Raw genomic sequence first — 14,194 nt, 5'->3', positions numbered from 1 at the left:
GCTCATCTCAGGTCGATAGTTCTGTTTGATAACGTGTAAATGTTTTATTCTAATATTTTGAGATTTGATATTTTTTTTTAAATTTCCATTAGATGTACACTATAATCAAGATTAGAATAACCAAAACTATAGCAAACCAAGTCTAGAACTAGTTAACTTTGTGTGTATTGAGTATACTGTAGATGACATGAAAGCTTCAGTTTTCTAAATTAGGCTAATTACAGGGAGAAACGTTCCATAGTCTAACATTGAGCTGTATTCATAAATGAGCTCAGGCTGACAGCATTTCTGGCATGTGTGTTCCAGCATGTGTGGAGCATCAAACTAGCAAGGGCTACTGTGAGTTGTCCTCAGTACACCCTATGGTTTTCTTAACATTCCTGTTTTTAAGGCCCTGAAGATTAGTCACGTCATACTGTTTCTCAGCCCTGTTTGTTGTTTACAAAGCTTTCTCTGGGTTCTCTGAATATTTGAGTGATATTACGCATAGTAGATGATGAAATACTCACAAATTCACAATAAGGAAATATATTCTGATATTGTTATATGATTTGCCCCCACAGGTTTTTACAGTGTGATTCATAACACTACCCCTACAACTGAGAGACCTCCTTGTGTTCTCTTCTTTAGTATTACAAAACTTTTCCAACCACTTTTTTTGAATAAGGGTTGTTGGCATGAAATTAAAAATATGTGCATGTTTATCATTAAATAATACTTTTAATTTGTTGCCATGTTGTCTATGCTCTTCTTGCAACTACATACAGGTCAACAAAACATCACAATCTGTTCTTCTATACATTTTACAAAGCATCTAAGTTTTTGAAATTGAGTTGTAGGAGTGTATGTATGTACCCGACAAAAAAGCAAAGTCAAACCTAAATTGTGGTCAAAACATGGCATGACCCTATGCACTGAAATACCTTTTTATCTCATAAGGATGTTGGATTATATCCTAAACCATTGCAGTCAATTTACAGGGCAGGTCAAGCGTATCTCTGCATTCCAACGGAGAGGTAAACATGTGTATTGGGGAATGGAGGCGGTTATTGTTGAAGGTTGTTTACGTTCATCCAATTCCTTTTCTTATCTAGGTTGATATTAGGACAAGGCAAAAACAAACCTAATCATCCATTGAGGGAGCATAAAAAAGGTGCGAATGACCTAGATTCCACTCTTCAATTTTCACCCGAGACCATTGCTGGAACTTACAGATGAACCCGATGGCACAGGTTTGTTCGCACAGCCAATAGAAACAGATATTTCATACACTTAGCGCGTTGTAAAAAAGGGACCTTGAACCTACAGTACAGTGTGGTGTGCAAAGATGAGAAAATGCTGAGATCAGAACTGGGTGGTGCGGCTTCTTTACACAAAGCAAACAGACCAAACGTGGCTGTGTACAGTATTCTATTTTATGAAAGGATGAGCGCTTACACTCTTACAAGGTCTAAAGTCATGCAAGACTTCACCGATATAAAAACTTTTTTTATATATATAAAAAAAAAACTCCAGAAGAAGTCCAGAGGGCGAATGGCGTACGCTTGATCTGTTGGCTGAAGGCGCCCCCGCCAAAGAGATGGATGTTTGCTTAACTTCATTCACAGGTGTTCTTTGTCAGTCCGTCTTCGAAGAGCACACTTGTATTTTGCATTCTGCTCCTCAAAAGCTACACATTCAAGGGGTCATTTCACCACCCTGTTACATTATTTAAACAGAAAATCTGTTTTATCATTTCCAAGCGTGTGGGAGACCGATGAATGTGACCAACAACAAAAAAAAATCTACTTAAAAAAAAAAAAAAGGACAACAAAAAAAAAAGTGAGGGGAAGAGAGTTCAATCTGCTGAGTCATGTTTGGGGGCGGGCCTAGGCGTCCGCTAGGCTGCTGAGCCAGCTGTAGTCTGTTTTCCTGACTCTCCGTAACTGCCTCTCCTGGGTCTTGGACAGTCTGGGCACGCTCTCCACTACGGAGCCCTGAGAGCCACTGGGGTCGACCTGGCCGTCACGAGGGCCGTCCTCCACCTCGGAGTCCTCTTCCTCCTTCTCACTGTCCATTTCCTCATCTGGGGGGAGGTCTGCCGTGTTTCTGAGAGAAGTGAGACAGGAGTGAGGGGGAGGAGAGGAGAGGTACAGGGAGTGCAGCGCGATCCAACAATGACTAGGCAAACATTGTGTGGAAAAAAAAAAAAGTGCCGTGTCACATGACAGAACTTGGCTATGAGAAGATATGACTTATCACAGTGGATAAAGCACAGAACAGCACGTCTTGTGTAACAAACTCATGACTATGAGAACAAGCAAATGGGACAAGTCAACTGTATTTACTTTTAGTGCTGTTGTAATGCTGTTGTAGTGTAATGACTAGTTTCACTGAGGTGTTCGTTTAGTCTAAGATTAGGCTTAATCCAGGAAAGGGCAAGTCCCACCACAGAGGGGTAAAAGTGTGAGCTCTTCTTACTTGTTGTCTGTTGTGGATATAAGCAGAGAGCTGACGAACATGGAGCACAGGAACGATGCCGAGGGCAACACGTGTGCTGGTGTATGCAACAGCTGAGAAGAGTGAGAAACAAAACACCCACACACACACACACACACACACACACGCACGCACACACACGCACAGTAAACAAGTCAGGGCAACTCACAAACAAAACCACAAATAACACAAATCCACGGGCCTGGAATACCACAGCAGAAAAAAAAAAAAACACTGCAGCAGCTATCTGAAATATTCACAATTCAACACATTGCCAAGTCTGAGACAAGGGACGCTTAGATAGGACCCTGACTATTTCACTAGGTATCCATTTCCACCACTATGTGAATCACAGCCATGGCCTGCTCTCCCACTTACTCTGCTTGTTTACACCCAGGAGTGGGGGGCACTAGGTCATTTACACAACCATAAAGACCGCCCAACGAAAAAAAAAAAAACTTTCGACTACCGACACCTGAAACCGAACACCACATCACCACATTCTGTCCGTCGTTGCGGATCGATGTCAGTGGCGGAGAATGACAAACCTCTCTGATGGCCACGGAGCCCTGGGGCAGCGCGGCCCTCTCCGCTGGCGTGCCGTGGGGGGAGCCGTCCAGCTGGTCCTGCTGCTCCTGTCGCCTGTGCTTGCCTAGCAACAGGTAGAAGGGCGTCACGTCGACGCTCTTGTCGGCGACGAGCTGAAACACGGACCAAAGAGAGAGAGAGAGGGTCAGTGACCAAACCCATCGGGGTTATCAGAGTCGGAGATAAACACGCGGGAGGACAATCGGACTCCTCACTTGGTGAGACACAAACCTGTTTACTAATAGCGGCCATCTTCTCCTCCTCTGTTTTGGTGCAAAATGTCAGTAGGTCCTATCGTCAAAAGGAGAGATGTTAGGGAAGTCGGAATACATCTACCCCCATTAACAAAGTGAACACCCTTCTATGGGAAAACATTGGCAAGGCTATTGGAATGATAACATTTCTAAATAAACAAAATGGCAAAAAAAAATAAAAAAAACCCCTTTAAAATCTGATTTCATTATGAACTAAATATGATGTCACCATTACAATAGTCGATTGCATCTCAGTTTTCGTGTGTGTGTACGTGCATGTTTGTGTACAAAGGTAGGCGTGTGAGGGAGGGTGTGTGTGTGTGTGTGTGTGTGTGTGTGTGTGTGTGTGTACCATGTTCCACGTGAGGAAGTAGAGCTGCGAGCGGTTGAGCCACTGGGCGCTCTCCTCACAGCTGTCCAGCGGCTCTGTCCGCGGCACGAAGATGGCACGGCTCACGTCCCCCGCGCACACGGCCTTCTGGGTAAAAAGCGGCCGCGGCTCGCTGGGCTTGAACACAAAAACTGCGGGAGAGATGGCAGGAAACGCGTCAATCAGGGAGCGATTGCAACACACAAAAAAAAGATGTTCTCTTTCTGTTGCCAAGTTGAATGGTTTACATCAGTTCAAGACACTTTCTCCAAGAGCTTCACTTCAGCTAAAACAGTGAAGCTTCACTGTGCTTCACCCACAGTTTCAAGACCAAGCACTGGGTAAGCCATAGGATAACACCAAGTGTGGGCATTTCCAACATGAAAATCATCCAAGTGCTGGTGTGTTCTGTGTGGCAACTGCTGTTGCTGTTGTGCAAATGCTAGTGCAGCCTTTTCCACCCGTGTGCATGCAAAAGAGGCACACAGGCTACAGACTGAGTGGTGCACAGACCCAACACCTTCCTACCAGATCTGAACATGGAAACCATCACAGAACAACGAGGACAAATCAATAAGCATGCATGCAGCTTTACATTTTCTTATGTTTCTGTTTGTCCTCCCCCCCCCCCCCGCCCCCAAGTGCTACAGAGATGTTGTTAACGGCATGAAAGTGTGTTGGCCACGGTCAGTCTATCGGAACTCACGGTCAGTGTGGCCATCTAGATTGGAGAAGGCGGCCACGTTTTCTGAGAGCGGGTCAGCCTTGAGCAACAGCACATCAATCGACGTGCTCCACTCCACTGAGAATACAAGGAACAACAAAGATCCAAGTCATGATTTCAATCCCACAAGCACAAACAATCTCTCTCACACACACACACACACACACACACACACACACACACACACACACACACACACACACATCCTTCTAAATGAATCACAGATGATGTCTGCCACCACTACGCTAGCAGAGAGCACAGGAAGTACCTCCCTTCCTAAACTACTTCAGTCTGCCTTCTGCAAAGGGGGCCTACATTCACAGTCTCAATACAGACAGACAGACAGACAGACGTAAAACACACACAAACACGCAGGCACATGCATGCACACCCACACATATACAGTACAGTACACGCATGTGAGCACAAACACCCTTACAGGAATGCATGAACACACTGAGGCATCAACAACACACACACAGGCAAGAATGAACATGTACACACACACACACACAGCCGTACACAAGTACACACACACACACACACACACACACACACGTGCTCTGAAGGCCACTTACACGAGCAGGTGAGAAGGTTCCAGCAGCAGAGCATGTTCCTGGTGGTGGTGCTGAGCAGGTACTTTGAACAGCTCTGGTTCCCAAAACACAGCTGCCTGCAGGAAGACGAAGAGGAAGACGACACTGATGATGATGATGATGATGATGATGATGAGGGGGAGGGGGAGGGGGAGGACAAGACAGGCCATCAGCGAGCTTGGCTGCATGGCCTCATACTCCTACATTTGTAGGCTGGAGCAGATCAACATGAGCAGCTCTGTCCCGCTGCCAGACTGCTATTAATATCCGTCAGAGCCAGTACTAACACACATGCCAGTCAGAGTAAACAAAAGGGGAATTATTCCCAGGAGTGGAGAGTAATCTGGAGATATCCAGGAAGTAAGCAGATGTGCCTTACGAAAGGTCAACGTTACATGGAGGACTTAAATAAGAGCATTATGTCTAGTACGGAAGTAGAAATCTCAAGGTTAAAAAAAAAAATTAAAAAAAAAAAGAACCAAATAGTATTTTATTTTTTTCACAGACAGCATGCCGGGGACCCTGAACGATCAATAGATACATATTCACTGAAAAAAAGCACAGTACCAAAAACAGCATGTGGCAAGTTAGCCACTCATCTGCTCAGAGAGCTGAAGCTCGTCAGCCCCGCGTGCAAACTAATCATCTTTAACGTGGCCGTATATCAACGGGCACTTTCTGCTGGCGTGGCTAGTGGAGGGGTCAGCCTGGGTTATGGAGAGACAAGCTGGTGCCATGCCACGCTACTCTGCTGTGAGAGATGGATTGGAGCCTTTCTACAGTAAGACACTTAATCCAGTTTGAGAGGGGGCCATTGTTCAAACATAGTGGAAACTTTCCCGATTTTTCTTGAAGTCAAATCTTGTGTATGCTATTTTTTTTTTTTACCCTTTTTGAGGGCTAATGCAGTTTAATCAAAAATCTAGTTTGTTGTTCTATAACATAATATAACTTAATAACTAGCTTATTGTAGATTTAAAGTGGGCATTTTTCAGCGTGTGATTTAAGAGTCGACAAACCAAAAGAATGAAGGTGTTGTTATTAGGCCAGCAGAGACCCATTGACCCATAATCACCATGTGCCAATCTGTTCTGATCCGGGTGGTTTCAGCACACTCTCTCTCTCTCTCAATCACACGCAAAAAAAAAAAACACACACACACACACACACACACAAGGCAGAGTGCCCACAAGGAATTGTCTCTCATTAGCCTTCACGCTCACAAGAGGCTGTTAGCACAGCACAGCATGATTAGCACAGCATGATTAGCATAGCACAATTAGCTTCCACCCCACTGCCATGTGCTCCCTCTCCTTTCCCCATCTTACAGTACCTGACGTCCCCCGGGGGCAGGCAGAGGGTGGACAGGAGCTCCCAGGTCTCGGGGTTCCACAGCGTGATGACCTCGCCGAAGTTGACGGCCAGCAGGGAGCCGTCGGCGGAGAAGCTGCAGCACGAGGGCTGCAGGCCGTGGTAGCTGCCCACAAAGTCACATGACCAGGACGCGGAGTCGCCATCTTCTGCGGGAGAGGGAACATTCCAGAAAAGGGAGTCAGGACGGAAATGTGAAAAAAAAAAACTGATAGCAAGTCATCGCCCCCTTCTCCCATATTACACTAATGAGATTTTTTTGAGAAAAGTTTGTACTCAGGGCAACAAAGACTGGTGAGGTCTCTCCTACAGAAGTACATTCTACCCTTCAGGAACTAGTGCTTGAAGATACATTTTGGTTGACCGAGTTCTTGACTCAATGACTTGACAAAATGTCTAAAAGGTGGACATTTTCTAAACGGAAAAAAGTGGACATCACAGCAGGGCTGAAAACAAGTCACTGTAGACCAGACACGCCCTTATGTAACTGGGGGGGGGGGGGGGGGGCTCCTGGCACTGCGGGGGGATTTGTGTGGGCAGTGCGGGAGGTGATGGCGGCGAGCTGGACTCACTCTCGGTCTCCGCGTCAGTGCCGAGCAGCCAGGCTTTGAAGTGTCCGTCCTTGGAGGTGGTCACCAGCATGGTGGTCTCGCTGCTGGGGCAGAAGCTCATGGACCTAATCCGGTTATCGTGGGCGGCAGCCACAGTGGTGTTCAGGGAAAGGCTGGAGACGGGAGGAGGAAAGCCAAGCAAGGAAGAAGGGGGAAGGGGATAGTCACACATCACGAGTGAGAAACTGCACATGCATGCAGCTTATCTTTATGGGGAAGTAAATCGTGCATACGATGCTTGCTAAGGGGTGTGTGTATGTGTGTGTGTTGCCATACGTTTGTTTTTTATTGTCTCCTGTAACGGAGTTAAGAGGGTAATAGGGTACAGGGTGACGTATCATTTTTGAGATAAGCAGCTTCTGTAACAGTTCCCTGGAAACAGCATCTTTTACATGTCGTTATGTGAGCAGACCAGAGAGAGTTGGGGTATTTTGGGTCAGTGAGGCTTCCATACCTCTGTGTTTTCTTATCGTAGGCCCAGAGCTTGAGATTGAACTCCGGGGTGCTGAGCTTGAGACCGCGCTCCTCCACCGTGGCCAACCAGGAGCCTGTGCTGTCGAACGCGGCCATCACCACCTCGTACTGGTCCAGTCCCTCCTCGTAGATGTACTCCTGCTGCACAATGTCCAGCTACACACACACACACACACAAGACCAGTTGACAAAGGACCACCAGACCAGTTGACCAAGGACCACCCACACACACATGTTGAAGCATGTGGCAAGCCTTCACCGTGACGTTTTACTTGAGTCACAAGACAAACATTTTGGAGAGGGAAAAAAACAACAACACAACAAGATGCCAAGAGGCAGTGATGGATTGTGATGATCGCTTCCTCTTTAACCGTTTCATAAAGTCATGCACTCCAAACAGCGGTCATATCTTAACGAGCGCACACAAACTTGGTGAGCTCGTAACAGTTTACAAGGTCAACCATAAGATCATCTCCATGTAGCGCCTCACAAGACACATTTACAGGGTTACCGGTATGTTTTACAGTGCTGCGTGTGCTTACGTTGAAGAGTTGCCGGTCACGTTTGAGATTGTAGAACTGCAGATGACCTGGCTTTCCATTCAGAACCAGGGCCCTAGTGCGGGGATCGAAGAGCAGGTCCGTGCGTATAGCATCACCTGAGAGGAAAGTCAAATTCAACTCAAATTCATGCATTTCATTTCACTATTTACTGTTGGGTAAAAATGGCACAAATAGCTACTGTAATTCCGCTTATAAATACTCTTGAATGTACAGAGAGAGGGTTTTGAGAGAGGAGCTCTCTGATAATATACTGTACAGAGAGAGAGAGTTTTGGCGCTCTCTGATAATGTACAGAGGGAGGGTGTTGAGAGAGAGAAGCTCTCTGATAACGTACAGAGAGAGAGGGTTTTGTGAGAAAGGAGCTCTCCATGACCACGTTTCCGGTTTGTCCTTACACAACCTGAGTGGCTGAGTAAGGAGAGCAGGAGAGTTTAATCATGTGACCTCATGATGACACTCACCTTTGACCAGGCCCTGGATGATGCCACACACCTTGATGCTGCTCTGAATGAGCGTTATCTCTGATGGGTGAGATAGATAGGCACAGAGAGGGGACGCAGGGGAGAGAGTGAATGAAGAGAAGGAAAAAAGGGATAGAAAGATAGACAGCAAATTAAAAAAACAAGAACATGATTGATTGCCGAAGGGCCGCTGAGGCTAAATGTGGGCAGCAGGAGGCCGCGCGTCGGTGCAGGTGCAGATGCTTACTGTTGTCCGAGTGGCAGGTGCAGTAGAGGGTGCCGTCGGGAGAGACGGAGACGTGCGTGATGGCGCCCCCTAGACGCGGCAGCATGGACTTCCTGTTGTCCCCGTACTGCCACTGGATCAGCACAGACTCAATCCCGCCACTCAGCAGATTGGTGCCTGCAGGTCACAGAGAAGAAGGAAGTGAAGAGAGGAAAGAACAATGGAGGGGGGGACGGGGGGGCAATAAAAATAGAGAATGAGCCGAACATCTTGTAGAAAAAAACACAAGAATATTACAAAAGGGGAAACTAATATTAACTATTGATTTACTAGAGATGATTCATTATGAGGCTTCCTTAATGTTCCTTAACTGTTTTCGTTCAGTTAGCCTAGAGCCTTTGCAAGTCAGGCAAGGAAAAGAAATCAGAAGATACCAACTTTCCTGAAATGCACCTTGCAATAGCATCATGGTTGGCTTCCTACTAAATATTCACAAGGAGATGCAATTACCCTCTGGGGTGAAGCACAGGGTGTTAACGATGTTGTGATGCCAGTGGATGGTTGTGTATGTGTACTCCTTCTTGTGGTTGAAGTTTCTCCTGAAGGTAAACAACATGTTTGAATACTTCAGACATTTAGGACACGGATCATGGTCGTTAGCGTCCTATGCAGCAAAAAAAGGAGTTGTGTTCTTTTGTCTGTAACTATCTCTATAAACCATCACATGACCTGACACTGAAGGCCATGGAGGGCAGATTTGCAATCTCAACAACACAAGACCACAAAACTGAGCAGAGCAAAAAAATGCTAACACATGGATCAGCTGGTTGTGTTTTTTGATCCCATCACAAGTCATAAGATGTTATGTCAGAGTCTGCAGAAGAGCATGGTTTGGGGTAATAGGCCTTATACATCCCTAAATCCAAAATAGCACTCAAGTTCCAACTTTACCAAAGCAAAATATTATCATTGCTCAAAATATTCAGGCCTCACTGAGCAATTTATTAATTTCCATTATTCAGTAAATTACTGAGTAAATACCTGAAATGTTGTCATTAGACCTTTGTTCGAAGTCAAATCAAATCCTCCAACCACTCACCACAGTCGGATCTTGCCGTCCTCGTGCCCTGTGGCGATGCAGTCCTCCTTGGGATGGCAGGCCACGCAGGAGAAGCCATTCTTGGCCCCCTTCTTCTCCGAGGCATTCAGAGAGAACCTGCAAAGTGGAGAGGTTGGGACATTAACCGAGGACACACCGTTTGTAGTCTCAACAATGAGCCAGCATGTCCCACAGCTGGAAAAACAAAGACGCTTCTGATAACCACTTGGAAGCAGAACAAACATCTATTTAAAGGCCACACATAACAGGCTCTTACCACACTGACACCAAGTTTTTTGGGGGGGCATGTTCAGACATGTCAAGAACATCAGGGACACAACTGCTCTATTATTAAGGACAACGCATGTAGGACATGGAGTTCAAGTTTGAAGGGACATCGCTTTTTAAACAGTATGCTGGGGGATTTATATGATCATTGCATTCGCATATTGCAACAAAATTAACTAAACCAGACTGTTGTCTGACATTTTGTTGAAACATTGGCACAAAGTATGGTGTAAAAAGGAGATGTGTGGATACTTGTAAAACTAGGTGGTGTGTGTTTATGTCTCTCTCTCTCTCTCCCTCTGTGTGTGTGCGCGTGTGTGTGTGTGTGTGTGTGTGTGTGTGTGTGTGTGTGTGAGTGAAAACCAACCTGTAGGACTTCTCCTTTCGGAAAAAATATACATTGAGCTGCAGCTCCTTTGCTGAGGCCAGGTATTCCCCCTGAAACGAGAGCACTCTGTCAGCAAACACTGTTCTGAACACGTCAAACCCATAACACTGACGCACGCATAATGCATTAATTCCATTTCTTATTTGCATTAAGACAAACATGGGGTGTGCTGCTTTAGGACAAACACTCAAGAACCGACACTAGGGAAACCCCATCTGTAGAAATACTTATATTACTCATACTTACAGTAAAATACAGTAAAAAATAAAATACAACAACAATAATAATAATAACAATGTAATGTCATAAAAAAAATAACGAGACCAATTAACAACTATTATTATCATCATCATCATCATCATCATCAAGAGCAGTGGAGTATGAACTGAGTGTTTCGAGGGCAGCCCTCTCTTGGAGTCTGAGGGGTACCTCTTTGCCGAAGGCGGTGGCGCTGGGGTTGGCACTGACGTCTGTGATGACCGCGCTGAGCTCAGGGGCGCCCCCCTCCGCGGCCCGTGGCAGATGCACCGCCACCAGCTGGAGAACCTCCAGATCTGTGTGTGTGTGTGTGTGTGTGTGTGTATGTAAAGATGACAAAAGCCAAACCTCAAAATAGTCTCTTTAGACAGCAATGAATCATAACAATACGTGTGCAAATCAAAGATGGAACAGTTGCTCAAGTTGTCCAGAGTATATTTATCCCAAATATTGTGTATACTAGGGCTGCAACAATTAATCAATTAGTTGTCAACTATGAAATTAATTGCCAACTATTTTGATAATTGGTTATTCAGTGCTCTTCTGCACAAACCACTCAAACAAATCAAAAGAACGAATACATTCATCAAGAATGTAATCCAAAATAAACAGTTGATCACAAAAAAAGAGAATGTAATCCATAGACTAATCGACAAAGAAAATAATAGTTATTTGAAGGAATCATCGTTAGTTGCAGGGCCACATGCAGTAAGTCAATATGGTCACTTCCTCAAGCACACATACCGTCCATCTGGGCCATGGGGATGACTGAGAAAATGACGCCTTGATGTTTCGGGGACACGTACAGGGCACATATTGGGTAACCGATGACAAATGTCTGGATACAAATACAGACAAACAGCCAAAGAAAACAGGCATGAAAGTTAAAGTTGTTCACACACATTGACGTTTTTTTGTACACGGTTTGAATAACCACATAACACTGCAAACCTTAATCAGAATCCCATCCATGAAGTCCCACAGCATTATGGTGCCATCTGCTGAACAGGAGTAGACCTGCAAGAAAAGTATGCAATCAATGAAGATGTTTTTCCAACCACAGTACTGGTTCTCGATAAGGCTCTGTAGAACTCTATTGTGAACTACAGTATTTGCTCAAAGTTTGTCTACCTTACGTGTAGGTCCCAAAACTAAGATCTGTTTTCACCCTTGATTTTGTATCATTTTTACTATCTCAGAGATGCCTGATGAGAGGTCATGTTTGGGCATCAATATCTCTAAAAATATTATTCCTAGCCTGCCCAAACTGTAGGGTGAAAGACTGACAAGTTCTTGGTATAGCTGGACCATGCTCAATAGTTTCATACTTATAAGGCCCGAAACATAACAAAAGTACAAAACTGGTAAAAATCTGGCCTTGTGAACTAATTTTAGTACTCAGTTTATAGTAATTTAGTGTATAATGTGCCATGTTTCATTCATACATAACTACACTTACTTGGTTACATTGTACACCTATGGGTTTTCATTCTTGGCCCTGAGGCAAAACGATGATTTTGACTAAATTCAGTTATTTATTGTACAATATTGGTAACGTTCTCACGAGAGCATAATTTGAGTTTACTCAGGTAGTCACTCTGGCTATCAGTAATGATGCCCTCTACCCCTGTCCTTGGAGCTGACCTGCACCAATCACATCGGTGAGCTTAACAGATCACGACAGCACTGCAAAGTCGAAGTCCAAAATTAGTCAGTAAACATTGGTTGTAGTGTTATCCAGTTGCACCAAAGTCTGGAATCAGTCAGTCAGTAAACATCGGTCAAAGCGTTATCCAATTGCGTCTAGGAATATTTTGAAATAAATGTTTGGTGGTACCTCGAGTCGGGCCATGAAGAAAATATTCACGGAAATATTTTACAGGCCTTGATTTTGAAGGTGAATAACACATTATTTTATATTATATAATAACATATGCATGTTATATGATTGAGGACTGAGGAGCCTTAAATATATTACATAATATAACTTCTGTTCTGTTATCTTAACTGACTGGCTGGCTGTATTCAGATATCAGGGGTGGAGAACATAGTAGCGACTTCACACAGAGGCTTGGGCTTCAGGGCCCCCTGAGCCTGGTAGGCCTATTCAGTAATCCATCCCTAAACACACGCACGCGCACGCACACACACACACACACACACACACCTGGAGATGGTTGGCCGGATTGAGGGCGATCCCCGTCACCTGGTTTGTGTGACCCTCTAAAACTCGCACCACTTCTTGTGTTTTGGTGCTGTACACTTTCACTAGGTCCCCCGACACACATAGTAGAAACCTGCAAGTTGCAACACAATATCTCATATTAATTCAAGTTCTCAGGAAAGATACAAAGCTGTACACGACTGTATTGTACCCAGCAAGAGGTTATTCAGTCGGAATGGCTAAAGCTCCAGATGCTACGTCAACGAAACCCTTCCCTAAGTATGGTAACATGTCATTATTTGCTGAACTCAATCATCATATTTACAATCAAGGATGACTGTGCGGATAAGTAATCAACAATTCGTTGAAAGGGTCAAAACAGACCAATGAGAGACTCAACAGGCAGTTGCTGAATGCATCAATTCATGAACGACTACAAGCCAACAGGTTTTTACTCCGTCAACCCACGTTAAACCCCCGACAAGTACCTTTATACGCTATAATAATAAGATTAAATAAAACAATATATGTAACGAACTAGGTCGCAGTACAGTAATGGTTAGCCGACAGCAATCTCTCAAGTTCTTGCTGGACATATGGCTAATGTTAGCGGCTAACTGAAATAGTAAACAACGTTGCTATTCCACCTACAGTTGAAAGAAACAGTTTCCGCAACACTGAAAATACAGATATACACGGACGCAGACGTTACCTTGAATCGATAGTGATTATTGGTGATGTTGTGTTTATTTTGCTTCCACCACAGCGAACCACGCGGATTTCGCTGCCTTCCACCATCTTTCCGTCGCTCCCATGAACTATGCACTCTGACCCCGCGGCACACGTGTTTGGATGACAACTCTTTATCGCCCTCTAGACATTGTAAGAGGTACTTCCCAGTTCACTTTCAAAGCCACACTGTCCAAAACCTGCATAGCTCATTCATAAGACGCCTTCTTGCGGCATCAAAAGCTTCATTCCAGGCTTTGCTACTTGGTAAGAGATATTTTTAAATCAGTTTTGTAGCCGTTTTTATTTGTCGCATTGGTAGGCTACGCTTCTCAGCGTAGAATGGAATCGATGTTCAGCCTCCTCATCATCTATAGCAATTTCTTATTATTTCGCATTTTGACACATAGCTTGTTTGTACACAATTAATTGCATGGATGGGCTACACACTTTAGCCCATCCATGCAATTGATTGTGTACAAACAAGAGTCAAAATGCACTGTTATCTGCTTAGGCCTAATAAGCTTGTTATCCAAGCCCCCGAAACATTAG

The 14,194-nt window shown here is 44.7% G+C and overlaps 1 protein-coding gene across 1 annotated transcript; it reads right to left on the bottom strand.

The window, feature by feature from the left end:
• Nucleotides 1–1,393: 1,393 nt before the first annotated feature.
• wdr75 (WD repeat domain 75) lies at nt 1,394–13,771 on the bottom strand. The gene is made up of 21 exons (XM_062534539.1): nt 13,626–13,771; nt 12,917–13,046; nt 11,701–11,766; nt 11,494–11,587; nt 10,921–11,045; nt 10,471–10,541; nt 9,816–9,932; nt 9,227–9,315; nt 8,738–8,893; nt 8,491–8,550; nt 8,009–8,124; nt 7,447–7,622; nt 6,954–7,105; nt 6,344–6,530; nt 4,993–5,087; nt 4,397–4,492; nt 3,673–3,842; nt 3,298–3,357; nt 3,027–3,179; nt 2,461–2,552; nt 1,394–2,088 (listed from the first exon to the last, which is right to left on the bottom strand). Exons 1-21 carry the CDS (start codon nt 13,709–13,711, stop codon nt 1,869–1,871), a joined length of 2,511 nt encoding a protein of 836 aa, XP_062390523.1. The 5' UTR covers nt 13,712–13,771; the 3' UTR covers nt 1,394–1,868.
• Nucleotides 13,772–14,194: the final 423 nt, after the last annotated feature.

This window comes from Sardina pilchardus, chromosome 4, assembly GCF_963854185.1.
Source record: "Sardina pilchardus chromosome 4, fSarPil1.1, whole genome shotgun sequence".
Lineage (NCBI taxonomy): Eukaryota > Metazoa > Chordata > Actinopteri > Clupeiformes > Clupeidae > Sardina > Sardina pilchardus.
Note: the sequence above shows the minus strand (reverse complement) of the source record. Positions and strands in the feature narration are given on the sequence as shown.

Coding starts and splice junctions, on each gene's coding strand:
- wdr75 (XM_062534539.1), bottom strand. CDS start 13,711: ATGGTGGAAGGCAGCGAAATCCGCGTGGTTCGCTGTGGTGGAAGCAAA. Junction 11,046..11,493: donor CCCCATGGCCCAGATGGACG/GTATGTGTGCTT, acceptor ACACACACACAG/ATCTGGAGGTTCTCCAGCTG. Junction 10,542..10,920: donor CCACCGCCTTCGGCAAAGAG/GTACCCCTCAGA, acceptor CTCTCGTTTCAG/GGGGAATACCTGGCCTCAGC.